We start from the raw sequence: 27,520 nt of genomic DNA, 5'->3' as shown, positions 1-27,520 counted from the left end.
GTCAAAAGACACTTAAGAAAATGTTCGACATCCATAGCCATCAGGGAAATGAAAATCAAAACAACTCTGAGATACCATCTTACACCTGTCAGAATGGCTAAGATAAAAAACACCAATGATAGCTTATGCTGGAGAGGATGTGGAGTAAGGGGAACACTCCTCCCTTGCTGGTTTGAATGCAAACTTGTACAACTGCTCTGGAAATCAGTATGGCGTTTTCTCAGAAAATTGGGAAACAATCTACCTCAGGACCCAGCGAATACCTCTCTTGGGCATATACCCAAAAGATGCTCAACCATGCTATAAGAACATTTATTTAACTATATTCATAGCAGCATTATTTGTAATATCCAGAACATGGAAACAACCTAGATGCCCCTTAACCGAAGAATGGATAAAGAAAATGTGGTACATCTACACAATGGAGTATTACTCAGTGGTAAAACACAACAACAACAACAACAAAAATGACATCTTGAAATATGCATACAAATGGATGGAACTAGAAAAAAACCATTCCGAGTGAGGTAACCCAGACCCAGAAAGGTAAACATGATATGTACTCACTCATAAGTGGATACTAGCTGTGAAGCAAAGTATAACCAGGCTATAGTTCATGACCCAAGAGAAGCTAAGTAACAAGGTGAACCCTAAGAAAAATATATATAAATCTACTTGGGAAGGAGAAATAGACAAGATTGCCTGACAAAATTAAACTGTGGGGTGTGGTGAGAAGGGCTGAACGAGAAGAGAAGGGGAGAAGGGGACAGGGGAAGAGAACTTGAGGGAACAAGATAGGCGAGATAGAGGAAGGACAGAGATGAGAGCAAGGAAAGGGATATCTTGATTGAGGGAGCCATTATGGGGCTAGCAAGAACCCTGACACTAGAGAAATTCCCAGGAATCCACAAGGATGACCCCAGATAAGACCCTAAGCAGTAGAAGAGAAGGTGCCCAAACTGGCCTTGCCCTGTAGTCAGATTGATGACTATCTTAAGTGTCACCATAGAACCTTCATCTAGCAACTGATGAAAACAGAGGCAGAGACCTGCAGTGAAGCACTGGGCTAAGCTCCCAAAGTCCAGTTGAAGAGTGGGAAGAGTGAGAATATGAGCAAAGAGGTCAAGACCATGACGGATACACCCACTGAAACAGTCTACCTGAGCTAATGGGAGCTCACCAACTCCAGCTGGACAGGGAAGGAACCAGCATAAGACCAAACTAAACCCTCTGAATGTGGGTGACAGTTGTATGGCTGGGGCAGACTGCAGGGTCACTGGCAGTGGCACCAGGATTTATCCATATTCCTTATACTGGCTTTTTGGGAACCCCTTTTCTAGATGGATACCTTGTTCAGCCTAGATATAGTAGGGAAGACCTTGGACCTTCCCTAGAACTATACACCTTACTCTCTCTGGAGAATGGATGCGGGGCATGGTGGAGGAAATGGGAGGGTGAGAGGGAGTGGGAACTGGGATTGGTATGTAAAATGAAAAAAAAATGTTTTCTTAATAATAAAAAATAAAATTGTACATAATTTTGAATGTTTTATTAAAAATAGTACTTGTATGATAGAAAAGTTTTCTTTCCTTTCATTTTCTCTTTTCTTTCCTTTTTGATTTGAGACTCAGCCTCACCTTTTCCTGCCTCCTTTAGTGCAAGGATTGCCGATGTATTCCAACATACTAGCCTGCAACATTTCATGATCTTAAATTGCAGTAATGATTAACCAGCTAATTTTTGGCTCTCACGAAGAATTTAAAACTGTGAGAACAGAACTTCATTTTATTTCTTACTGGTTTGATATGTCTTTTTGTGTTGTATGCATTAAAAATACTTTCTATATATGTATATGTATAAATTTGTAAATATATGTAGCATAGACATATATAAATATACACACATATGTCTTTACAAACTGATTTATGATTACATGACCCATATTAATCGTTTTTATCGGTTGGAAATCTGACTGTAGCTTGTGTTACTGAACACAGTCCTTCCTTAAACTTTTTGATATTATTGGAAGGCCAAAGGTTCATTTGATGGTATTTACAAATATGTTTTAGTATAGTGTACTGACTGAAAAATACAGAGACTAATACTTCCTTTCTTAACTGGTAAACTGAGTTACAGAGTATCTATGAATAGGAATTCTCTGATGTTCAGTAGAAGGTCTGTTCATATGGTCCAGTGAGTTTAAGGGATAGTCTTTGAAGTAGGAGGAAGTTCCAATCCTGAGTCTATTGACGAGTGTTGCAAGTCATGTGACAAATGCTGACTTATGGAGAACTGCAGCACTGTGAGAGGAAGACTGGTGTTTAGATGATAAATTGTTAAGTGGGATGCTAGCCACAACTGAAGTGAGCTGGCTCTTAGGGAAGAGCTGGCAGGAAAAGAAAGTGGGGAAGAGCATCATTCCATGTCCACAGCCATGCCTCCTCTGGCTGTACTTAACAGGGTATGATGAAAATGGGCGGGGGAAGGCTTTAAGTTGTGACCCAAAAAATATTTAACTGTACTGCCTTTGAAGCTCAAGCTGAGGAAGTTAAACTATTTGATAAACATGTAGGCATTCAAAGTCTTCAGTGAGTTGAATTGAAAAGGAAGTTCCTGTTTTGTAGAATATTGTTCTGTTAGCTAACTTTAGTAGTTGGGAGGCCAGGTAAGAGAGACCTTGGGGGAAACAGGAGAGGTTGATCAGACATCAAATGGCAAGTATATTCAGAAGTTAGGCCCTACAGAAGTGTTAATTTGGCATTCACTCTGAAATTCCAGAAGTCAGAGTACATCTATACTGCACAAGTTCCCATGTCAGCAAACAGAAGGTGCTCAATATTTGCCTTTTGATCTTTCTGTTGCCTCTAGTAATTCGTTGGTTTAGAAGGAAAAGGTAGAATGGGAGAGAACCTCACAATAAATTAGAAGGATCCAGTATAAATACCTGTTTTAATGTTCTGCCTGCCACTAACTATCTCATTCCTGATCAGACTTTTTATATGATAATATATGATTTTTAATTAATTATTTATTTTTAAAAACAATTTTTTTCCTCATTTTACATACTGATTCCAGTTCCCATTCCTTCCTCTCCTCCCATTCCCTCCACCTATCTTTGTGAGTCTAAAGTTTCATATCTAGTTTATCTTTTATCATAACTAAGTAAACAGAAAGTGCATTGTTAGCAACTTCTAAAGTTCTAGAATGATGAGAGACATCTCACTGCTTGGACAGTCACCCAAAGTTCTTCTGTAACATTGGGGCATCCATCTTCAGCCTATAGGCCCATGGTATCTGCTAGACTTGTCCATGAAGCAGGGAATTTGAAAGACTGTCTTTCCTATATTGGCCATTTGTTATTCACTTTCTTTTGTGTCCTGCAGAATGTATAGCAGTTTCTTCTGTGAAGCAAGAACACTGAAGGGCCCATCCTGTCCTTTGGAAAGTTCAGCAGTCATTTTTCTGTGGGTTATGCATGTCCAGTTCATACAGCATACCATCAAACAGTCCAGGGAAGAGCGGTTTCTTGCCCAAATGGCTAGCAAACTTTATAAGGAGCCTCTTTGATGCCCATCATCCTTTTGAAGTAGATTGGTGCTGCCAGAAGCAGACATGTCTCACTGTCGAGAAAAATCTAAGTTCTTAAAGCATTTTAAATGCCATATTCTGTAGGTCTTTGAAGTGCTGAAGATTATCTTCCTCACTGAAATATATCTCTGTATGTCTAGAAAACCTAACTGACAAGACTAGAGTTTGACTGTTATAGATGACTATCTATTAATCTGTATTACATTTTTAAATGAGCTGCACAAACACAATATCTTAAACAAGACTAGAAATACATATACACAATGTAGGAAAATCAACCTTAAATTTCTATCAATATACCAAGATCCATACTAATTCAAAGTATTCATTTCTTTTTTTTTTTTTTTTTTTTTTTTTTTTTTATTTTATTTTTTATTCTTTTTTAATTAAAAATTTCCACCTGCTCCCCGTTTCCCATTTCCCTCCCCTCCTCCCAAATATTGCCCCCTCCCCCCACTCCCCTCCCCCTATCCCCACTCCTCTTCTCCTCCCCCCACACCATTCCCCCTCCCTCTCGATACTGAAGAGCAGTCCAAATTCTCTGCCCTGCGGGAAGACGAAGGTCTTCTATCTACGTCCAGGAAGGTGAGCTTCTAAACAGGCTAAGCTCCCACAAAGCCAGTTCATGTATTAGGATTGAAACCTAGTGCCATTGTCCTTGGCTTCTCATCAGTCTTCATTGACCGCCATGCTCAGAGAGTCCGGAATCAACCCATGCTTATTCAGTCCCAGACCAGCTGGCCTTGGTGGGCTCCTAATAAATCAGTTCCACTGTCACAGTGGGTGGGTGCATCCCTCGTGGTCCTGATTTTTTGCTCTTGTTCTCCCTCCTTCTGCTCCTCATTTGGACCTTAAGAGCTCAGACCGTTGCTCCAAATTAAGAATCGATCCATCGCCAGATGAAGGTTCTAAGGTGATATGCAAGATATTCATCAGTATAGGATAGGGTCATTTCAGGTTCCCTCTCCTTAGTTGCCCAAGGTACCAGCTGGGGACATATTCCTGGACACCTGCGAACCCCTCTAGGGTCAAGTCTCTTGCCAACCCTAAGATGGCTCCCTTAGATAGGATATATACTTCGCTGCTCCCGTATCCATCCTTCCTATATCCCAACCATCCCAATCCCCCGAGCTCCTCCCATCCTCCCCTTCTCATATTTCTCATCCCATTTCCCCTTTGCCCCATGCCACCTCACCCGCAAGTTCCCAGTTTTTGCCCTGCAATCTTGTCTACTTCCCCCTCTCCATGCGGATGACTATATGATTTTCTTTGGGTTCACTTTCTTATTTAACTTCTATAGGATCACACATTATATGCTTAATGTCTTTTATTTATGGCTAGAAACCGATTATGAGTGAGTACATCCCATGTTCCTCTTTTTGGGTCTGGGATACCTCACTCAGGATAGTGTTTTCTATTTCCATCCATTTGCACGCAAAATTCGAGAAGTCATTGTTTTTTACTGCTGAGTAGTACTCTAATATGTATATATTCCACACTTTCTTCATCCATTCCTCCATTGAAGGGCATCTAGGTTGTTTCCAGGTTTTGGCTATTACAAACAATGCTGCTATGAACATAGTTGAACAGATACTTTTGTCATTTGATGTGGCATCTCTTGGGTATATTCCCAATAGTGGTATTACTGGATCTTGGGGTAGGTTGATCCCAAATTTCCTGAGAAATCGCCACACTGATTTCCAAAGTGGTTGCACAAGTTTGCATTCCCACCAGCAATGAATGAGTGTGCCTCTTTCTCCACAACCTCTCCAGCAAAGGCTATCATTGGTGTTTTTGATTTTAGCCATTCTGACAGGTGTAAGATGGTATCTCAAAGTTGTTTTAATTTGCATTTCCCTTATCGCTAAGGAGGTTGAGCATGACCTTAGGTGTCTTTTGGCCATTTGAATTTCTTCTGTTGAGAATTCTCTGTTCAGATCAGTGCCCCATTTTTTTATTGGGTTCATTAGCATTTTAAAGTTTAGTTTCTTGAGTTCTTTATATATTTTGGTGATCAGACCTTTGTCTGTTGCAGGGTTGGTGAAGATCTTCTCCCAGTCAGTGGGTTGCCTTTTTGTCTTAGTGACAGTGTCCTTTGCTTTACAGAAGCTACTCAGTTTCAGGAGGTCCCATTTATTCAATGTTGCCCTTAATGTCTGTGCTGCTGGGGATAAACGTAGGAAGTGATCTCCTGTACCCATATGTTGTAGAGTACTTCCAACTTTTTCTTCTATCAGGTTCAGTGTGTTCAGACTAATATTGAGGTCTTTAATCCATTTGGACTTGAGTTTTGTGCATGGTGATAGATATGGATCTATTTTCATTCTTCTACACGTTGACAACCAGTTCTGCCAGCACCATTTGTTGAAGATGCTCTCTTTTTTCCATTGAATACTTTTAGCTCCTTTATCAAAAATTAGGTGTTCATAAGTTTGTGGGTTGAAATCAGGGTCTTCTACTCGGTTCCATTGATCAACTTCTCTGTTTTTATGCCAATACCAAGCTGTTTTCAATACTGAGGCTCTGTAATAGAGTTTGAGGTCAGGGATGGTAATGCCTCCAGACGATCCTTTATTATATAAGATTGTTTTGGCTATCCTGGGTTTTTTGTTTCTCCATATAAAGTTGATTATTGTCCTCTCAAGATCTGTGAAGAATTTTGATGGGATTTTAATGGGAATTGCATTGAATCTATAAATTGCCCTTGGTAGAATTGCCATTTTTACTATGTTGATCCTCCCTATCCAAGAGCAAGGGAGATCCTTCCATTTTCTGGTATCCTCCTCAATTTCTTTCTTCATTGACTTAAAGTTCTTGTCAAATAGATCCTTTACTTCCTTGGTTAGGGTTACCCCAAGATATTTTATGTTATTTGTGGCTATCGTGAAGGGTGATGCTTCTCTGATTTCCATCTCTGCTTCCTTATCCTTTGTGTATAGGAGGGCAACTGATTTTTTGGAATTGATCTTGTATCCTGCAACGCTACTAAAGGTGTTTATCAGCTGAAGGAGTTCTTTGCTGGAGTTTTTGGGGTCGCTTATGTACACTATCATATCGTCTGCAAATAATGAAAGTTTAACTTCTTCCTTTCCGATTTGAATCCCTTTGATCCCCTTATGTTGTCTTATTGCTATTGCTAGAATTTCAAGCACTATATTAAAGAGGTATGGAGAGAGTGGACAACCTTGTCGTGTTCCTGATTTTAGTGGAATAGCTTTGAGTTTCTCTCCATTTAATTTGATGTTAGCTGACGGCTTGCTATAAATAGCTTTTATTATATTTAGGAACGACCCTTGTATTCCTAATCTCTCTAAGACCTTTATCATAAAGGGATGTTGAATTTTGTCAAATGCTTTTTCCGCATCTAATGAAATGATCATATGGTTTTTTTCTTTCAGATTATTTATATGATGGATTACATTGATAGATTTTCGTATGTTGAACCAGCCCTGCATCTCTGGGATGAAGCCTACTTGATCATAATGGATAATTTTTCTAATGTGTTCTTGGATTCGGTTTGCCAGTATTTTATTGAGTATTTTTGCGTCAATGTTCATGAGTGAGATTGGCCTGTAGTTCTCTTTCTTGGTTGTGTCTTTGTGTGGTTTTGGTATCAGAGTAACTTCAGCTTCATAAAAGGAATTTGGCAATGACTTCTCTGTTTCAATATTGTGAAATACATTAAGGAGTATAGGTATTAGGTCTTCTTGGAAGTTCTGGTAGAATTCTGCATTAAAGCCGTCTGGACCTGGGCTTTTTTTGGTGGGAAGGTTTTTTATAACAACTTCTAATTCTTCGCGACTAACAGGTCTATTTAGATTGTTCACCTGGTCCTGGTTTAACTTTGGTATATAGTACTTATCTAAAAAAGTGTCCATTTCTTTTACATTTTCCAATTTTGTGGCATACAGGTTTTTGTAGTAAGATCTAATGATTCTCTGAATTTCGTCTGTGTCTGTGGTTATGTCTCCCTTTTCGTTTCTGATTTTGTTAATTTGCGTATTCTCTCTCCGCCGTTTGATTAGTTTGGATAGGGGTTTATCAATCTTATTGATTTTCTCCAAGAACCAGCTTTTTGTTTCATTGATTCTTTGGATTGTTTTCTGTGTTTCTATTTTGTTGATTTCAGCCCTCAATTTGATTATTTCCAGTCTTCTACTTCTCCTAGGTGAGTCTGCTTCTTTTCTTTCTAAAGCTTTAAGGTGGGCTATTAGGTCTCCAATGTGTGCTTTCTCCGTTTTCTTTATGTGGGCACTTAATGCTATGAACTTTCCTCTTAGCACTGCTTTCATAGTGTCCCATAGGTTTGAGTATGTTGAGTCTTCGTTTTCATTGAATTCAAGAAAGACTTTAATTTCTTTCTTTATTTCTTCCTTGATCCAGGTGTGGTTCAGTAGTTGACTGTCCAATTTCCATGAGTTCATAGGCTTTCTGGGGATAGCATTGTTGTTGAATTCTAACTTTAATCCATGGTGATCTGATAAGACACAGGTGGTTACCGATATTTTTTTGTAACTGTGTAAGTTTGCTTTGTTACCGAGTATGTGGTCTATTTTTGAGAAGGTTCCATGAGCTGCAGAGAAGAAGGTATATTCTTTCTTATTTGAGTGGAATGTTCTATAGATGTCTGTTAAGTCCATTTGATTCATTACCTCCCTTAATCCTCTTATTTCTCTGTTAGGTTTCTGTCTGATTGACCTGTCCATTGGTGAGAGAGGAGTGTTGAAATCTCCTACTATTAGTGTGTGTGGTTTGATGACTGCCTTGAGTTTTAGTAACGTTTCTTTTACATAAGTGGGTGCTTTTATATTAGGGGCATAGATATTCAGGATTGAGACTTCATCCTGGTGAATTGTTCCTGTTATGAGTAAAAAATGTCCATCTCCATCTCTTTTGATTGATTTTAGTTTGAAGTCAACTTTCTTAGAAATTAGTATGGCCACACCTGCTTGTTTCTTAGGTCCGTTTGCTTGATAAACCTTTTCCCAGCCCTTTACTTTGAGTAGATGTCTGTCTTTGTGGTTGAGGTGTGTTTCTTGTAAGCAACAGAATGTTGGATCCTGTTTTCGTATCCAATCTCTTAGCCTGTGCCTCTTTATAGGTGAGTTGAGTCCATTGATATTAAGTGATATTAATGACCAGTGGTTGTTAACTCCGGTCATTTTTCCTTTCTTTCTTTCTTTCTTTCCTTCTTTTGGTAGTAGCGTTTGTGTGTTTCCCTTCTTCAAGTTGTGCTGGTGAAGGGTCATTAGATGTCTGGGTTATTGTGGGCATTGTTGGACTCCTTGGTTTGTGATTTTCCTTCAATTACTTTCTGAAGGGCTGGATTTGTGGCTACGTATTGTTTAAATTTGTTTTTATCCTGGAAAATTTTGTTTTCTCCATTTATAGTGAATGAAAGCTTGGCTGGGTATAGTAGTCTGGGCTTGCATCCATGGTCTCGTAGTTTCTGCAGTATATCTATCCAGGACCTTCTGGCTTTCATGGTTTCCATAGAGAAATCAGGTGTAAGTCTGATAGGTTTACCTTTATAGGTAACTTGACCTTTTTCCTTTGCAGCTCTTAATATTCTTTCTTTATTCTGTATGTTTTGTGTTTTGATTATTATATGACGAGGAGATGTTTTTTTTTGATCCAGTCGATTTGGTGTTCTGTATGCTTCTTGGACCTTCAAAGGAATATCTTTCTTAAGGTTGGGAAAGTTTTCTTCTATAATTTTATTAAATATATTTTCTGGACCATTGAGCTGTAGATCTTCTCCTTCTTCTATCCCTATTATTCTTAGGTTTGGTCTTTTTATTGTGTCCCAGATTTCCTGAATGTTTTGTGATGAGAATTTGTTGGTTATGCTGTTTTCTTTGATGAGAGTGTTTATTTTCTCTATGGTATCTTCAGTGTCTGAGATTCTTTCTTCTATCTCTTGTAATCTGTTGGTGGTACTTGTCTCTGTAGTTCCTGTTCGTTTATTCAAATTTTCCATCTCCATCCTTCCCTCGGTTTGTGTTTTCTTTATTACTTCCACTTCATTCTTCAAGTCTTGAACCGTTTCCCTTACCTGTTTGATTACTTTTTCTTGTTTCTCTTGGTTTTCTTGGGTATCTTTGAGAGATTTATTCATTTCCTCTACCTTTTTGTTTGTAATCTCTAATTGGTTGTGGCAGTTTTTCACCTCCTGTTTAAGGTCCTCTATTATTTTCATAAAATTCACTTTTGAGTCGAATTCTTCTAATTCTTCTGGATTAGGGTGTACACTTCTCATTTCGGGATTCCTGGATCCTGGTGATGTCACGTTGCCTTTCAAGTTGTTGGGGGAATTCTTGCATTGGCGCCTGCCCATCTTTTCCTTCAAATGGAGCCAGGAGAGGCCTGATGTCTTGGACCAGTCTTTGCTGTGACTAACTCTCTAGGTGTATCTCCTCAGTGTAAGGGCAGGAACCGTTTCCTTCCAGATGAACTCCTCAACACCAAAACATGGATGCGTGGTATTCCAATGACCCGCGTAAAGAAGGCCGAATGCAAGGGGTCGGGCAGGGTCGAATAGAACACAGGCGACACTGCAGTACAAGCTGGAGGTGCCTGCACTCCCTTTCGGGGGTTGCTGAGGCCTGCCCGCTAGGCAGGCACTCACTGCTCTGGTTGGGTAGCCTTAGTGTAGGGGCGTTTGTGCTCTCTACCGGGACCGTCCGCCCCAGGATAGTACACACTCACCCGTCCCGATGAAACTTCTCGGCACCTACACAGGAACTCCTGGATGCCCCAATGAGCCAGGGACTAAGGGAAGTAGGGCGCAGGCAGAGCAGGTCCAGGAGATCACAGCAGAGACTGCAGCCCCAGCAGCAGGGGCCTGCTTTCCCTGGCGGGGACCTTGAGGCCTGCCCTCTAGTCAGGCACTCACTGCTCTGGGCTGGTAGCCTTAGTGAAAGGGCAGGAAACTGTTCCACAGCTAAGGACCCTGCAGACAAGGCAGGCTTGGGGGTGGGGGTGGGGGCGGGTGTGTAGGAAAGAAAGCCTTGCAGCAGGAGCTGGGGTGTGGGGGGCGTTTGTGCTCTCTACCGGGACAGTGCGCCCCAGGATAGCACACACTCACCCATCCAGATGGGACTTCTCAGCACCTATGTAGGGATTCCTGGTGGCCCCAATGAGCCCGGGACCAAGGGAAATAGGGGGCAGGGAGAGCAGGTCCAGGAGATCCCAAGCAGAGACTGCAACCCCAGCAGCAGGGGCCTGCTTCCCCTGGCGGGGACCTTGAGGCCTGCCCTCTAGTCAGGCACTCACTGCTCTGGGCTGGTAGCCTTAGTGAAAGGGCAGGAAACTGTTCCACAGCTAAGGACCTTGCAGACAAGGCAGGCTTGGGGGTGGGGGTGGGGGCGGGTGTGTAGGAGAGAAAGCCCTGCAGCAGGAGCTGGGGTGTGGGGGGCGTTTGTGCTCTCTACCGGGACCTTCCGCCCCAGGATAGCACACACTCACCCATCCAGATGGGACTTCTCAGCACCTATGTAGGGATTCCTGGTGGCCCCAATGAGCCCGGGACCAAGGGAAATAGGGGGCAGGGAGAGCAGGTCCAGGAGATCACAAGCAGAGACTGCAACCCCAGCAGCAGGGGCCTGCTTCCCCTGGTGGGGACCTTGAGGCCTGCCCTCTAGTCAGGCACTCACTGCTCTGGGCTGGTAGCCTTAGTGAAAGGGCAGGAAACTGTTCCACAGCTAAGGACCCTGCAGACAAGGCAGGCTTGGGGGTGGGGGTGGGGGCGGGTGTGTAGGAGAGAAAGCCCTGCAGCAGGAGCTGGGGGAGGGGCGTTTGTGCTCTCTACCGGGACCTTCCGCCCCAGGATAGCACACACTCACCCGTCTCGATGAAACTTCTCTGCACCTACACAGGAACTCCTGGATGCCCCTATGAGCCAGGGACAAAGGGAAGTAGGGCGCAGGCAGAGCAGGTCCAGGAGATCACAGCAGAGACTGCAGCCCCAGCAGCGGGGGGCCCGCTTTCCCTGGCGGGGACCTTGAGGCCTGCCCTCTAGTCAGGCCCTCACTGCTCTGGGTTGGTAGCCTTAGTGAAAGGGCAGGAAACTGTTCCACAGTAAAGGACCTTGCAGACAAGGCAGGCTTGGGGGTGGGGGTGGGGGGCGGGTGTGTAGGAAAGAAAGCCTTGCAGCAGGAGCTGGGGTGTGGGGGGCGTTTGTGCTCTCTACCGGGACAGTGCGCCCCAGGATAGCACACACTCACCCATCCAGATGGGACTTCTCAGCACCTATGTAGGGATTCCTGGTGGCCCCAATGAGCCCGGGACCAAGGGAAATAGGGGGCAGGGAGAGCAGGTCCAGGAGATCCCAAGCAGAGACTGCAACCCCAGCAGCAGGGGCCTGCTTCCCCTGGTGGGGACCTTGAGGCCTGCCCTCTAGTCAGGCACTCACTGCTCTGGGCTGGTAGCCTTAGTGAAAGGGCAGGAAACTGTTCCACAGCTAAGGACCTTGCAGACAAGGCAGGCTTGGGGGTGGGGGTGGGGGCGGGTGTGTAGGAGAGAAAGCCCTGCAGCAGGAGCTGGGGGAGGGGCGTTTGTGCTCTCTACCGGGACCTTCCGCCCCAGGATAGCACACACTCACCCGTCCCGATGAAACTTCTCTGCACCTACACAGGAACTCCTGGATGCCCCAATGAGCCAGGGACAAAGGGAAGTAGGGCGCAGGCAGAGCAGGTCCAGGAGATCACAGCAGAGACTGCAGCCCCAGCAGCGGGGGCCCGCTTTCCCTGGCGGGGACCTTGAGGCCTGCCCTCTAGTCAGGCCCTCACTGCTCTGGGTTGGTAGCCTTAGTGAAAGGGCAGGAAACTGTTCCACAGTAAAGGACCTTGCAGACAAGGCAGGCTTGGGGGTGGGGGTGGGGGGCGGGTGTGTAGGAAAGAAAGCCTTGCAGCAGGAGCTGGGGTGTGGGGGGCGTTTGTGCTCTCTACCCGGACAGTGCGCCCCAGGATAGCACACACTCACCCATCCAGATGGGACTTCTCAGCACCTATGTAGGGATTCCTGGTGGCCCCAATGAGCCCGGGACCAAGGGAAATAGGGGGCAGGGAGAGCAGGTCCAGGAGATCCCAAGCAGAGACTGCAACCCCAGCAGCAGGGGCCTGCTTCCCCTGGTGGGGACCTTGAGGCCTGCCCTCTAGTCAGGCACTCACTGCTCTGGGCTGGTAGCCTTAGTGAAAAGCCAAAGTATTCATTTCTATATCATACCCCCTTTAAATGAAAACAAACATTTATAAACAATCATTTTGGGAATTTGGGCATAGTTTTCTCCAAACTGCTTCCTACCGTTTGTTGGGCAAAGTATTTTTAGGGTTCATAGAGACCTTTAGGGGGGTCTTGTTCCATCACACCACATTAGTCTGGAAGGAATCCATCGGTTCTCATCTCCTGTGGAAACAAAAACAGAACCTCCTTTCCAAAGCAACATAGCCTTAGACTCAAATTTTGAAGTCAACATACCTTTATGTTGGTTTAGCTTAGCAGCCCATATAATGAAATGTCTCTCTGTACTTAGCTCATTCACAGTCAAAAAATTCAAAGAAAACACTATCGTATACATAATCTAGACTATCTGTGTATTTTCTATCTTTACGTGGCTTTTTTCTTTACTTTTTTAATCTCTTTAAAGATTTGTTTACTTTTTAAAACTATTTCCCTTTTCAATGATTTTGTTTTTATTTTTTTTAAAAAACAAGTAAACAAATTATCTTCCTTCACCATACATACCAATCCAAGTTCCCACTCCCTCCATCCACCTCCCTACCTCATTCCCCATCCACTCCAAAAAGAGGGCAGGGCACATTGCTCTGGGGAAGGTTCAGTGCCCTCCCTATTATAGCTAGGCTTAGCATGGTACCCATCCAAAGAGAATAGGCTCTCAAAAAGCTATTACAAGCAGCAGAGATAAATCCTGGTGCCACTGCTAGTGGCCCCTCTGCCCTAGCTGTGCAACTGTCAACCACACTCAGAGGGACCAGCCTGGTCCCTTGCTTGTTCCTTCCGAGGATGGTTGATGTTTGTGAGTTCCCACCAGCTCAGGCAGACTTTTTCAGTGGTGTACCCTTCGTGGTCTTGACCTCTCAGCTCGTATTCTCACTCCTTCCACTCTTCAACCAGAATTTGGGAGCTCCGTTCAGTGCTCCAATGTGGTCTCTACCTCAGTTTCCATCAGTTGCTGGATGAAGGCTCTATGGTGATATTTAAGATATTCATCAGTCTGACTACAGAGCAAGGTCAGTTTGGGCACCCTCTCTTCTATTGCTTAGGGTCTTATCACTCTCCTTGCTCTCATCTCTGTCCCTTCTTCATCTTGACTGTCCCGTTCCCTCAAATTCTCCTCGCCCCTCTTCACCCCTCTTCTTCTACCCTTCTCACCCCACCCCCATGGTCCAATTTTGTGAGGCAATCTTGTCTATCTGGTGGGAATGCAAAGTTGTGCAATCACCTTGGAACTCAGTATGGTGGTTTCTCAGAAAATTGGGAATCACCTACTTATTTCTGCTTATAACTGTCTGTACTTTTCCCCTCTCTCTCGCCCAAGCTTACATACATTTTTCAAGCACACTGTGTCTTGTTTAGAGATCTTTTATGTCTGAATCTGTCCTATTGTGTATCTGAGCATCTTAAAATGGTAAGCAATGTGGTCTGGGGCAGTACTGGATACTGCCTCCACCTCTCATGGCCTTTCAATATGGCAGAGGTTTGTTAACCACCTCTGTGAGCCATGTTCACTGCCCCAGCTTCAGGGATGCAGCGGATCTATGTTGCCGTTAACCAATTTGTAGAATGCTACTTACAAACCCCATTTAAGTGCAGGACCTACCCAAAGAGCCAGAGTTTGTGCTACTAGCACAAACCAGGAAGCTGCGATTTTTTTAAGAAGCTGAATAGTTTGTGCTGCTAATGCTGAGTCAGGAAGCCTTCTCTTAAAGAAACTTTGCCTCTGCTTGCTGCCAGCAAACAGCCTATCTGAAAAGAAATGTGGCTCCCAAGAAGCTGTACTTAAGTCTGTTCTTTTGTGTAGAATTCCTTCCCAAGCTCTCTCAGTTTTTATGTGAACATAGTTGACCTATGGTTGGCATGCCATTTTGTAAACGGAGACTGCCCTTATTTCCCAGCCTCCCAGACCCAAATAATCACACAGAAACTACATTAATTATAATACTGATTGTCCAATAGCTTAGACATATTTCTAACTAGCTATTACATCTTAAATTAACCCATTTCTATTATTCAGTGTATCACCATGAGGCAGTGGCCTACCAGTAAGTTCTGGCATCTGTTTCCTTCAGCAGCTACATGGCATCTCCCTGAGTCTGCCTACTCTCTATATATCTCTGTTCGAATTTTCTTCCTGGCTTTACTTTCCTAAGTCATTGGCCAAAACAGCTCCTTTATTAACCAATGGTAATAAAACATATTCATAGCATACAGAGAAGAATCCCACATCAGGTATTGTTGAATATTAAGGTAGATTGATTCCCAATTTTCTGAGAAACTGCCATACTGATTTCCAAAATGGCTGTATAAGTTTGCACTCCAACCAGCAATGGAGGAGTGTTCCCCTTTCTCCACATCCCCTCTAGCATAAGCTATTATTGGTATTTTTGATCTTTGCCGTTCTAACTGGTATGAGATTTTCATTTCCCTGATAACTAAGGATGTTGAACAATTTTTTAAATATCTTTCAGCCATTTGAGAATTTTCTGTTTGGATCTGTACCCCATTTTTAATTGGATTATTTGGTATTTTGATGTCTAGTTTCTTGAGTTCTTTATATTTTTGGAGATCAGTCCTCTGATGTGGTGAAGAGCTTTTCCCATTCAGTAGACTTTTTTCATGTGCTATGCTCCTCTGTGTGCTGTGAATATATTTTATTACTGTTGGTTAATAAAGAACCTGCTTTGGCCTATGGAAGAGCAGAAGATAACAAGGTGGAAAATCCAAGAAGAGATACAGGAAGAAAGAAGGCACAGTCAGGGAGATACTGGCCAGCTGCCTAGGAAATCTGACATGTAGAAAATGACATAATGCTATGGCCACATGGCAATACATAGATTATTAGGAATGGATTAATTTAAGATGTAAGAGCTAATTAGGAATATGCCTGAACCATTGGCCAAATAGTGTTGCAATTAATATAATTTCTGTGTGATTATTTGGGTCTAAGCAGCTGGGAAAAGAAAGTACAGCTTCTGTTTACACGTTTTTGTGTTATTGACTGTGTCCTTTGTCTTATGGAAGCTTCTCAGTTTCAGAAGGTCCCATTTATTTATTGTTGCTCTCAAAGTCAGTGCTACTGGTGTTATATATAGAAAGTGGTCTACTGTGTCCATGTGTTTAAGGCTGCTTCCCATTTTCCCTTCTAGCAGATTCAGTGTGACTGGATTTATGTTGAGGTCTTTGATCCATTTTGACTTGAGTTTTATGCATGGAGATCAATATGGATCTATTTGCATTCTACATGTTGACATTCAGTTATGCCAGCACCATTTGTTGAAGATGTTTTCTTTTTTCCATTGTATAATTATAGCTTCTTTATCAAAAATCAGGTATTTATAGCTATGTGGATTTATATCAGGGTCTTCAATTCGATTCCATTGATCCATCTGCCTGCTTTTTATGCTAATACAAAGCTGTTTTCATTACTGTAGCTCTATAATTGAGCTTGATGTCAAGGATGCTGAAAGTCCCTTTTTTGTACAGGATTGTTTTGGCTATCCTTGGCTTTTTGTTTTTCCATATGATATTGAGTATTGTTCTTCCGTGATCTGTGAAGAATTTTGTTGGGATTTTGATGGTGATTGACATTTAGGCTGTAGATTGATTTTTTATTATGTTGATCCTACCTATCCAAGAGCATGGGAGGTCTCTCCATTTTCTGATATCTTCAGTTTCTTTCTGAATCAGGAGGACTACTGATTTTTTTCATTTGATCATGTATCCTGTCATATTACTGAAGGTGTTTATCAGCTGTAGGGATTTCCTGATAGAAATTTTTGTGTCACTTATGTATACTATCTTATCATCTGCAGATAGCGAAAGTTTAACTTCTTCCTTTCCAGTTTGTATCCGCCTGATCTCCTTTTGTTGTCTTATTACTCTAGCTAAAACTTCGAGTACTATGTTGAATAGATTCAGAGAGAGTGGACAGCCTTGTCTTGTTTCTGATTTTTGTTGGATTGCTTTGAATTTCTCTCCGTTTAATTTGATGTTGACTCTCAGCTTGCTGTATATTGCTTTTATTATGTTTAGGTATGTTTCTTGTATCCCTGATCTCTCCAAGACCTTAATGAAGGGGTATTGGATTTTGTCAAATGCTTTTTCAGCATCTAATGAGAATCATGGTTTTTTCTTTCAGTTTATTTATATGGTGGATTACATTGATAGATTTTTATATGTTGAATCACCCATGAATCTCTGGGATGAATCTAACTTGATCATGGTAGGATTTCTTGATGTGTTTTTCAATTCGGTTTGCCAGTATTTTATTGAATATTTTTGCATCTATGTTGATGAGGGAGATTGTGCCAGGGTAACTGTAGTCTCATTAAAAAAAAAAAGAGTTTGATAATGTTCCCTTTGTTTCTGTTGTGTGGAACAATTTGAGTAATATAGATATTAGCTCTTCTTTGATTTTGGGGTAGAATTCTGTGCTGAAACCATCGGGTCCTGGGCTTTTTTGGGTGGGAAGACTTTTGATGACTGCTTCTATTTCCTTACATGTTATCGTTCTATTTAAATTGTTTGCCTGGTCTTGATTTAATTTTGGTATGTGGCACCTATCTAGAAAATTATCAATTTCAGGCAGGCAGGCCCGGGCGGCGGAGGCACCGGCGCGCAGGCAGGCCCGGGCGGCGGAGGCACCGGCAGGCAGGCCCGGGTGGCGGAGGCACCGGCAGGCAGGCCTAGGCGGCGGAGGCACCGGCGCGCAGGCAGGCCCGGGTGGCGGAGGCTTCATCCCAGAGATGCAGGGCTGGTTCAACATACGCAAATCTATCAATGTAATCCATCATATAAATAAACTGAAAGAAAAAACCATATGATTGTTTCATTAGATGCTGAAAAAGCATTCGACAAAATTCAACACCCCTTTATGATAAAGGTCTTGGAGAGATTAGGGATACAAGGGTCATACCTAAATATAATTAAAGCTATTTACAGCAAGCCGACAGCTAACATTAAATTAAACGGAGAAAATCTCAAAGCCATCCCACTAAAATCAGGAACATGACAAGGATGTCCACTCTCTCCATACCTCTTCAATATAGTGCTTGAAGTTCTAGCAATAGCAATAAGACAACATAAGGGGATCAAGGGGATCCATATTGGAAAGAAAGAAGTTAAACTTTCATTATTTGCAGATGATATGATAGTATACATAAGCGACCCCAAAAACTCTACCAAAGAACTCCTACAGCTGATAAACACCTTTGGTAATGTGGCAGGTTACAAAATCAACTCCAAAAAATCAGTTGCCTTCCTATACACTAAGGATAAGGAAGCAGAGAGGGAAATCAGAGAAGCATCACCTTTCACAATAGCCACAAATAGCATAAAATATCTTGGGGTAACTCTGACCAAGGAAGTGAAAGATCTATTTGGCAAGAACTTTAAGTCTTTGAAGAAAGAAATTGAAGAGGACACCAGAAAATGGAAGGACCTCCCTTGCTCTTGGATTGGGAGGATCAACATAGTAAAAATGGCAATTCTACCAAAAGCAATCTATAGATTCAATGCAATCCCCATCAAAATCCCATCAAAATTCTTCACAGATCTGGAGAAGACAATAATCAACTTTATATGGAAAAACAAAAAACCCAGGATAGCCAAAACAATCTTATACAATAAAGGATCGTCTGGAGGCATTACCATCCCTGACTTCAAACTCTATTACAGAGCTACAGTATTGAAAACAGCTTGGTACTGGCATAAAAACAGAGAAGTCGACCAATGGAATCGAATAGAAGACCCTGACTTTAGCCCACAAACCTATGAACACCTGATTTTCGATAAAGGAGCTAAAAGTATACAATGGAAAAAAGAGAGCATCTTCAACAAATTGTGCTGGCAAAACTGGATGTCAATCTGTAGAAGAATGAAAATAGATCCATATCTATCACCATGCACAAAACTCAAGTCCAAATGGATTAAAGACCTCAATATCAGTCCAAACACACTGAACCTGATAGAAGAGAAAGTGGGAAGTACTCTACAACACATGGGCACAGGAGACCACTTCCTACATATAACCCCAGCAGCACAAACACTAAGGACATCATTGAATAAATGGGACCTCCTGAGACTGAGAAGCTTCTGTAAAGCAAAGGACACTGTCACTAAGACAGAAAGGCAACCCACTGACTGGGAGAAGATCTTCACCAACCCCGCAACTGACAAAGGTCTGATCTCCAAAATATATAAAGAACTCAAGAAATTAGACCGTAAAAGGTTAATCAATCCAGTTATAAAATGGGGCACTGAGCTGAACAGAGACTTTTCAACAGAAGAAGTTCAAATGGCCAAAAGACACTTAAGATCGTGCTCAACTTCCTTAGCAATCAGGGAAATGCAAATCAAGACAACATTAAGATACCATCTTACACCTGTCAGAATGTCTAAAATCAAAAACACCAATGATAGCCTCTGCTGGAGAGGTTGTGGAGAAAGGGGCACTCTCATCCATTGCTGGTGGGAATGCAAACTTGTGCAACCACTTTGGAAATCAGTGTGGCGGTTTCTCAGGAAAGTCGGGTTCAACCTACCTCTCGACCCAGCAATACCACTCTTGGGAATATACCCAAGAGATGCCCTAACATACAACAAAAGTATATGCTCAACTATGTTCATAGCAGCATTGTTTGTAATAGCTAGAACCTGGAAACAACCTAGATGCCCTTCAATGGAAGAATGGATGAAGAAAGTATGGAATATATACATATTAGAGTACTACTCAGCAGTAAAAAACAATGACTTCTTGAATTTTGCATACAAATGGACGGAAATAGAAAACATTATCCTGAGTGAGGTAAGCCAGACCCAAAAAGATGAACATGGGATGTACTCACTCATAATCGGTTTCTAGCCATAAATAAAGGACATTGAGACTATAATTCGTGATTCTAGAGAAGCTAAATAAGAAGGTTAACCCAAAGAAAAACATATAAGCATCCTCCTGAATATTAACCTTCATCAGGCAATGAAAGAAGACAGAGACAGAGACCAACATTGGAGCACTGGACTGAAGTCTCACGATCCAAAGGAGGAGCAGAAGGAGAGAGAGCACAAGCAAGGAACTCAGGACCGCGAGGGGTGCATCCACACACTTAGGCAATGGGGATGTTCTATCGGGAACTCACCAAGGCCAGCTGGCCGGGGTCTGAAAAAGCATGGGACAAAACCGGTCTCGCTGAACATAACGGACAATGAGGACTACTGAGAACTGAAGAACAATGGCAATGGGTTCTTGATCCTATTGCACGTAATGGCTTTGTGGGAGCCCAGGTAGTTTGGATGCTTACCTTAATAGACCTGGATGGAGGTGGGTGGTCCTTGGACCTCCCACAGGGCAGGGAAACCTGCTTGCTCTTTGGGCTGAGGAGGGAGGAAGACTTGATTGGGGGAGGGGTGGAATGGAAGGTGGTGGCGGGCAAGAGGCAGAAATCTTTAATAATTAAATAAATTAATTAATAAAAAAATAAAAATAAAAAAAGAAAAAAAAAGAAAATTATCAATTTCTTTTAGATTTTTCTTTTTTTTGTGGAGTACAGATTCTTAAAATATGACCTAATGATTTTCTGGATTTCCTTGGTGTCTGTTGTTGTATTCCCCTTTTAATTTCTGATTTCGTTAATTTGGATGTTCTCTCTCTGCCTTTTGATTAATTTGAATAAGGATTTGTCTATCTTGTTGATTTTCTCAAAGAACCAGCTCTTTGTTTCATTGATTCTTTGTATTTTCTTTGTTTCTGTTTTATTGATTTCAGCTCTCAGTTTGATTATTTCCTGTTGTATACTCTTGGGTGAGTCTACTTCTTTTTGTTCAAGAACTTTCAGTTGCACAGTTAAGTTACTAGTGTGAGACTTCTCCACTTCCTTTATGTAGGCACTTAATGATAGGAACTTTTCTCTTAATACTGCTTTCATAGTGTCCCATTGTTTTGGGTATGTTGTGCCTTCATTTTCGTCGAATTCTAGGAAGTCTTAATTTCTTTATTTCTTCCTTGACTAGGGTAATTCAGTTGAGCATTGTTCAATTTCCATGAGTTTGTAGGTTTTCTGCAGTTTGTGGTTGTTGGATTCTGACTTTAAGCCCTGTTTAAAGTATGATAAGATAAAGGGGTTATTTCAATATTTTTTATCTGTTGAGATTTGCTTTGTTACCGAGTATGTGGTCAACTTTAGAGAAGTTTCTTTGAAGTGCTGGGAAGAAAATATATACTTTTGTGTTTGGGTGAAATTTTCTATAGATGTCTGTTAAGTCCATTTGAGTCATGACATCTGTTAGTTCTCTTATTTCTTTTTTAAATTTCTGGCTGGCTGTCCTTCCATTGGTGAGAATAGGGTGTTGAAGTCTCCCACCATTAGTGTGTGGTATTTGATGTGCGATTTAAGCTTTAGTAATGTTGCTTTTACATATGTGGGTGCTCTTGTATTTGGGGCATCGATGTTCAGGATTGAGACTTCATCTTGATGAATTTTTCCTGTGATGAGTATGAAGTGACTTTCTCCATCTCTTTTAATTGATTTTAGTTTGAAGTCTATTTTGTTCGATATTAGGATAGCTACATCCTCTCATTTCTTAGGTTCACTTGATTGGAAAATCTTTTCCCAACCCTTTACTCTGAATTAATGTTTGTCTTTGAGGTTGAGGTGTGTTTCTTTTACACAGCAGAAGGATGGATCCTGTTTTTGTATCCATTATGTTAGCTTGTATCTTTGTATGAGTAAATCGAGTCCTTACAGATACTATCTGATACTAACAGTAATGACCAGTGATTGTTAATTCCTGTTATTTTTTGGCGATAGTGTTTGTGTGTTTCCATTACTTGGGGTTTGCTTGTATGAGATTATATGTTGCTTGTGGGTTTTTTTGGGAGGTGCAGCTAGCTTCTTTGGATTGGAGTTTACTTATAGTACTTTCTGTAGTGCTGGGTTGATAGATAGGTAAATCTGTTTAAATCTGATTTTGTCCTAGAATATCTTGTTTTTTCTGTCAGTGATGACAGCTTGAGAGCTTTGCTGGGTTTACTAGTCTGGGCTTGCACCCATGGTCTCTCAGTGTCTGCAGTACATCTGTCCAGAACCATTTTGCTTTCCAGGTTTCCATAGAGAGGTTGAGAGGTTGGTTGTGATTCTGTTAGTTCTGCCTTTATATGTTTGCTGTGGGAGCCCATTCTGCTCCTTCAACCAATAGCCTTTAAGATACCAGCCCACTTGGACGTGTCTCTTATACTGTAAAAGCAGCTGTAAACGTGTGCCTGCTCTCTTGCTTCCGGCTCCCGCTTCCAGCTGCTAGACTCTGTTCCTGTTTGTGCAGAGGACTGTTATCTAGGACAGTGATCTGTAAGTTTTTCCCTTAAATAAATAACCCTTTTATCATTCATAATTCTGAACTGGTGTGGGATTATATTGTGATTTCTATCTTCATTTGGCACCTACGTGGCCAACTAAATCCACATATAACCTGAGAGAGCTTGAAAAGGAATTCTAGACCAAAAAAAAAAAAAAATACAGAGTTTAACACAGCTTCTTGCTGTTTGCCGGCAGCATGCCATAACTCCTTTGAGAGAGGTCATACTGATTCAGCGATAGCAGCTACAAGGTTTCAACAGCAGCTTCCCAGCCATGGGCCATGTTGTTAGTACCAACTCATTAAGAGAACAATGCCCCCATGACAGCAGGAAGCAGTTCTAGAGGATGATGTCCCCATCCCAAAGAAGTTTGTCCTTAGGATTGGAAACACTATTTAGGGGTTGTTGATTATTGCTTGTACTAGAGAGATGATTGGGGTGAAAACTATGTTTGTTCAAAAAAGGGGGGATAATAATAGTGGGTAATAGAGTGAACACTTGTGAGCTATTATTAATGGATAATTTACATTGGTATAGTTTTTGTATATTGATACAAGTTTGAATTATATTTGTTATTTTTGTTTACATTATTTGTACACTTATACAAACTTATTCTGTCAGATTGTATATGTGCATGTTTCTACCTCTGTTTAAGACTTTTTGTATATTGATACAACTTTTAGGATATATTTTCATATTGTATTAAATATTACTCCTACCTCTGATCAAGATACTTATATATTGTTTACATTTTAAGGTCACTGTCCTCATTTGTTTCACATTTGTTTACAGATTATCGAATATTCTGACATGAAGTTTTAGTCTTTAAGTAATACAGGTATTAAATATTATAGGTCATTAAGTTGTTCATGTTTGTTGTACATACAGTCAGATCTGTTAGGTTCTTTATATACATAGAGATTATATTCTGTCTAGATAGGTAATCTTCAACCACTTCAAGGATCTGTAGAACATGACATTTAAATAATTTAGGATTCTGTTGATATGAGACATGATTGCTTCTGACAGCACCAATCTATCCCCAAGAGAATGTTGAACACTGAAGACACTCCCCTCAGAGTTTGTTTCCTTCTTGGCACCATTGGCCTTATGTCAAAGAACTACCCATACCTCAACCACTGACAAAGTACATGGTATCCGGAAATGGATACACAGGACACAAGGAAAAAGACTGTCAAACCTTGCCAAGACAGGGTAAGACGGTTCTGAAAATTTTCCTGCCTCTAAAGATGGTCTGTCAGTTGCTCTAGGCCTTAGCCAAAGTTGGTTGCTTCAACTTTGCAAAATGAGACTTTGGGTGATTGCTCAGGTAGCTAATTGTCTCCATTATATATTGCTTGATTTGGAAGCTGCTTGATTATACTTCCTGCCTGCTCAAGTAATATTATCTCCCTTCTCAGGCCTTTGATGGGGTTGAAGATTAGATAGTCATAGTTACTGTCCTCTTATGATCTAGCCAAGCCATTTCCAATACAAAATTTAGACTCCTTAGGATAGGATGTTTATTAAAGCATTTAGCATACGTTCCTTGCTTAATATTGCTTATGTTGGTTGTAACTCCAATTATATTTGATATCTATTCCTAGTGTATATAGTTTTGTATTGGGTTTGGAACCCTCTTATTTAAACAAAAGGGAGAGGTGCTGTGGGAGCACATTCTGCTCCTTCAGCCAATAACTTTTAAGATACCAGCCCACTTGGGTGTGGTCTCTTGCTTTAAAAAGCAGTGGTAGCCCTGCTCTCGCTCTCTTGCTTCTTGCTTCCACTTGCGGCTACTAGACTCGGTTCCTGTTCATGCAGAGGGCTGTTGTCTAGGACAGTGATCTGTAAATTTTTCCCTTAAATAAGTAACCCTTTTATTATTCATAATTCTGAATTGGTGTGGGATTATTTTGTGATTTCCATCTTCATATGTTACTTGGCCTTTTTCCTTTACAGCTTTTAATATTCTTTGTTTATTCTGATGTTTAATGTTTTGGCGAGAGGACTTTTTTTTCTCCCTCTTCTCCAATCTGTTTGGTGTTCTATAAGCTTCTTTACTTTCGTAGTCATGTCTTTCTTTAGGCTGAGAAAGTTTTTTTTTTTTTCATGAGTTTATTGAATATATTTTCTCTGCCTTTGAGATGGAGTTCTTTTTCTTCTATCCCTATTATTCTTAGGTTTGGTCTTTTCATGGTGTCCCAGATTTCCTGGATATTTTGTGGTAAGAATTTGTTGGATTTAATATATTTGACTTATGAATCTATTTCCTCTATCATTTCTTCAATGCCTGAGATCCTCTCTTCCATCTCTTGTAATCTTTTGGTTATGCTTGCATCTGTATTTCCTGTTCATTTGCCCAGATTTTCCATTTTCAGAATTCCCTTTGTTTGTGTTTTCTTTATTGCCTTTATTTAAATTTTCAAGTCTTGAACTGTTTGCTTCACCTGTTTCATTGTTTACTTGGGTTTCTTTAAGGGACTTACTGATTTCTTCCAATTTTTTTTGTCTTTCCTCCATTTCTTAAAGGGAATTTTTCATTTCCTCTTTAAGGGCCTCTATCATCTTCACAAAATTATATTTAAGGTTATTTTCTTCTGCCTCTTTTGGGTTAGGATGTTCAGGAATTCCTGTTGTGTGACCACTGGGTTCTGGTGTTACCATGTTGCTTTTTAGGTTATTGAATGTATTCTTGCTTTGGTGCCTACCCATCTCTTCCTCTGATTGGTGCCAGCAGTGTCTTTGCCTCTTGGTTCAATCCTTGCAGTAGGTGTCTGTCTCAGGGATCCCTTCTTGGACTAATTTTTACAGTTGCTGTCTGTGCCCTAGAAAGCCATTTTTGGCCTACTCTGTCTAGTTGCAGTCTATGCCTCAGATCCTCTCAGGTCGAGGGGGATGCGTGGGTTTTGGGGTAGAGTGGAATTTCTAGATACAGGGTCTCATAGATGGGGGCGGGGGTTGAAGCAGCCTATCTGCAAGGGACTTGCCTGCTGACTGGCTAGTGAAGCTGTGGCAGGAAGGGGAGGGGCTTGGGGTTTTGCTCAGAGACCTAGAATCTAGAGACTGGGGTGTCCTCATGGAGAGCTGGTCATTCACCTCTTGGTCCATTCTGTGTAGTAGCAGTCTGTACATCAGAGATCCTCTGAGGTCGCAGGGGGATGGGTGGGTTTGGGGGCTGAGTGCAACTTGTAGATTACAGGGTCCTATTTTTGTTGGAGTAGCCTACCTGCAGGTAGGTGCCTGCTGGCTGGCTAGTGAATCTGAGGCAGGTGGGGGTGGGGCCTATGGTTTTGCCCTTGGGCTTAGAGACTGGGCTGTTCAGCTGGGGAGGTGATCACTCACCTGTGGTCATCTCTGTGCACCCTGCTCAGACTTTTACTGAGCTAAACTACTTCAAAGTAGTATAAAGAAATGGAAAAGTACTGATGCAAATGAATTAATTTTGTGACCTAATTTTATAAGTGTAACAAGCCTATCCACTCCCCTCACTTTTACCACCAAATTTCTTCCTGTTCCCTGGACAAGTGCAGCCTTTTCTTGTACACTCATTCAACTTGGGTTAGAGTTTATCCCTCAGCAACAACAGAACACAGCATCTACAGTTAAGCAGATGTGTAACAGTTCACTGCCTGACCTTTATTTAGCCTTGTTGAACATTGTCTTCCCTGCTTCTAAGTCATTGTTCCAATTTTTGAAGATTTTTGCACTACACCACACACTGATGAATTTATACTTACCTAATTTAGAAATGACTATTTCCACTCACTCTAGCCTTTCTCGGGGTTCAATCAAATTATATTCTTCATATTATGTGGTTCAAGGTAAATAAGGCTTGCTTAGTCTTGTTTATAGACACGGAGGGAATCCATAATACTGTCCCACCCCTGATTGTTTTCCTCTTGCTAAGAACCCAGAGGAGGAGTCAGTCACTCAGGACTTCTGAAAGCCAATATAAGCAGTCTGTGGTCCATGGCTTGATAATGACCTATGCTGTGTTCAGGGATTGGCTCCTGCTGGGCCCCATCTCTGTTGTTTGTTCTCATAATCAAACTTGAAAAGGAGAGTAGGGTCTAGAAACCTTGGAAACCATACCCTTCCCCCCACCCTCCTTGAGACTACATCCTACTTAGCTCCATTGGTTCTACTTCTTTCAGCCAGAGGACAGCATGACTGGACTGGATTCTTTGTGACTAAGAAACGTTCTGTGCATCAGATCTTCTCAGTCACCAGTACAAAGTCTCCACTGTACCACCAAATCAAAACTGTGTGGCCTGTGTACTCTTTTTTTGAAAGCTCCCTTGTGGCCAAAAACAGCACTAGCTTCCTTTGCAAATATGTTTTATTTTTAGCTGCAACAATACATTCTTCACTTACTTTTTAAGTAGGTTTCTCTTTGCATTTTCAATCTCTTTTCCAGTATGTAGGCCCTGCCTGTGGAGAGATATGACCACAGTGTGCGCTTGGGAGAGGGCAGGAAACTGGTGCATATAGAAGTCATCTGGTTAGGGCTCAAAAGTGAATGCAACAAGAAGAGATGGATTTTGAAGTCTGAGTCTAGATTTCTAGCAGAATGGTGGCAATGATAATATTGTTTTTAAAAGGCAAGAAGGGCTCTTTTTGTACTTGGATATTTCATATGCCAGGGAATACTCACTTGGGTGATGGGAGGCAATGAAGGCTCTTGTGGTATTTGTGGGTCCCAAACCCTTTCCCTCCAAGTTCTTAGAATGTGGCAAGTAAGGTACCATGCATATCAACTTTACTTTTCTGAGGCTGTGTTAGAAAGCATTAGAGCAAAGTGTTTTAAAGAGGCATTATATAAACATAGGACTGTAAGATTTCTACATAACCTATGGATTTTGTGTGTATGTGTGATTGTCAGGAGTCATTAAGTCATGTGTGTGTTTTTCTCTCTCAGGTTCATTTTCCAGACACCGAAAGAGCAGAATGGCTAAATAAGGTAAGATTAGCATACTCCAAATATTCATTGGGAATTAGAGGGCCAGAGACTATCTTCCCATGTTTGGGAATTTCAGTGTTGGTAGTATTGAAGTTCAGATTGGTGTGCAGGCTTCTGCTCCCCCGAGGACTGTTGCAAGTAGTATGTGACTTTCCCTTGGGAAGAACAAGAGCTGTGTCACTGACCTAAGAAGATTTATGCATGTACTTGCATGGCATTGCCATCTGGCTTTGTGTCTGTGTTCTTAAATAGAGGCTGCTAACATTTGCTTTATAGAAATCACAAGCACACATTCTAGAAATACTATAAACAGAAAAAAATAACTCCCAAGAAACTAGCCATCTATAATACCTTTTAATCGATGTTTTGTTTGAGTAAGCTTT

General features: G+C 41.5%; 1 protein-coding gene across 2 annotated transcripts in view; it reads left to right on the top strand.

Moving 5' to 3' along the window:
* Esyt2 (extended synaptotagmin 2) overlaps positions 1-27,520 on the top strand; it is a 109,411-nt gene that overhangs the window by 28,534 nt on the left and 53,357 nt on the right. For both annotated transcript variants that reach the window (XM_057782188.1, XM_057782187.1), the window contains exon 2: positions 27,096-27,137. In XM_057782188.1, the coding sequence (XP_057638171.1) occupies positions 27,096-27,137 (42 nt within the window). The remainder of the gene's footprint in view (positions 1-27,095; positions 27,138-27,520) is intronic.

Source organism: Chionomys nivalis, chromosome 10 (assembly GCF_950005125.1).
Source record: "Chionomys nivalis chromosome 10, mChiNiv1.1, whole genome shotgun sequence".
NCBI lineage: Eukaryota > Metazoa > Chordata > Mammalia > Rodentia > Cricetidae > Chionomys > Chionomys nivalis.
Note: the sequence above shows the minus strand (reverse complement) of the source record. Positions and strands in the feature narration are given on the sequence as shown.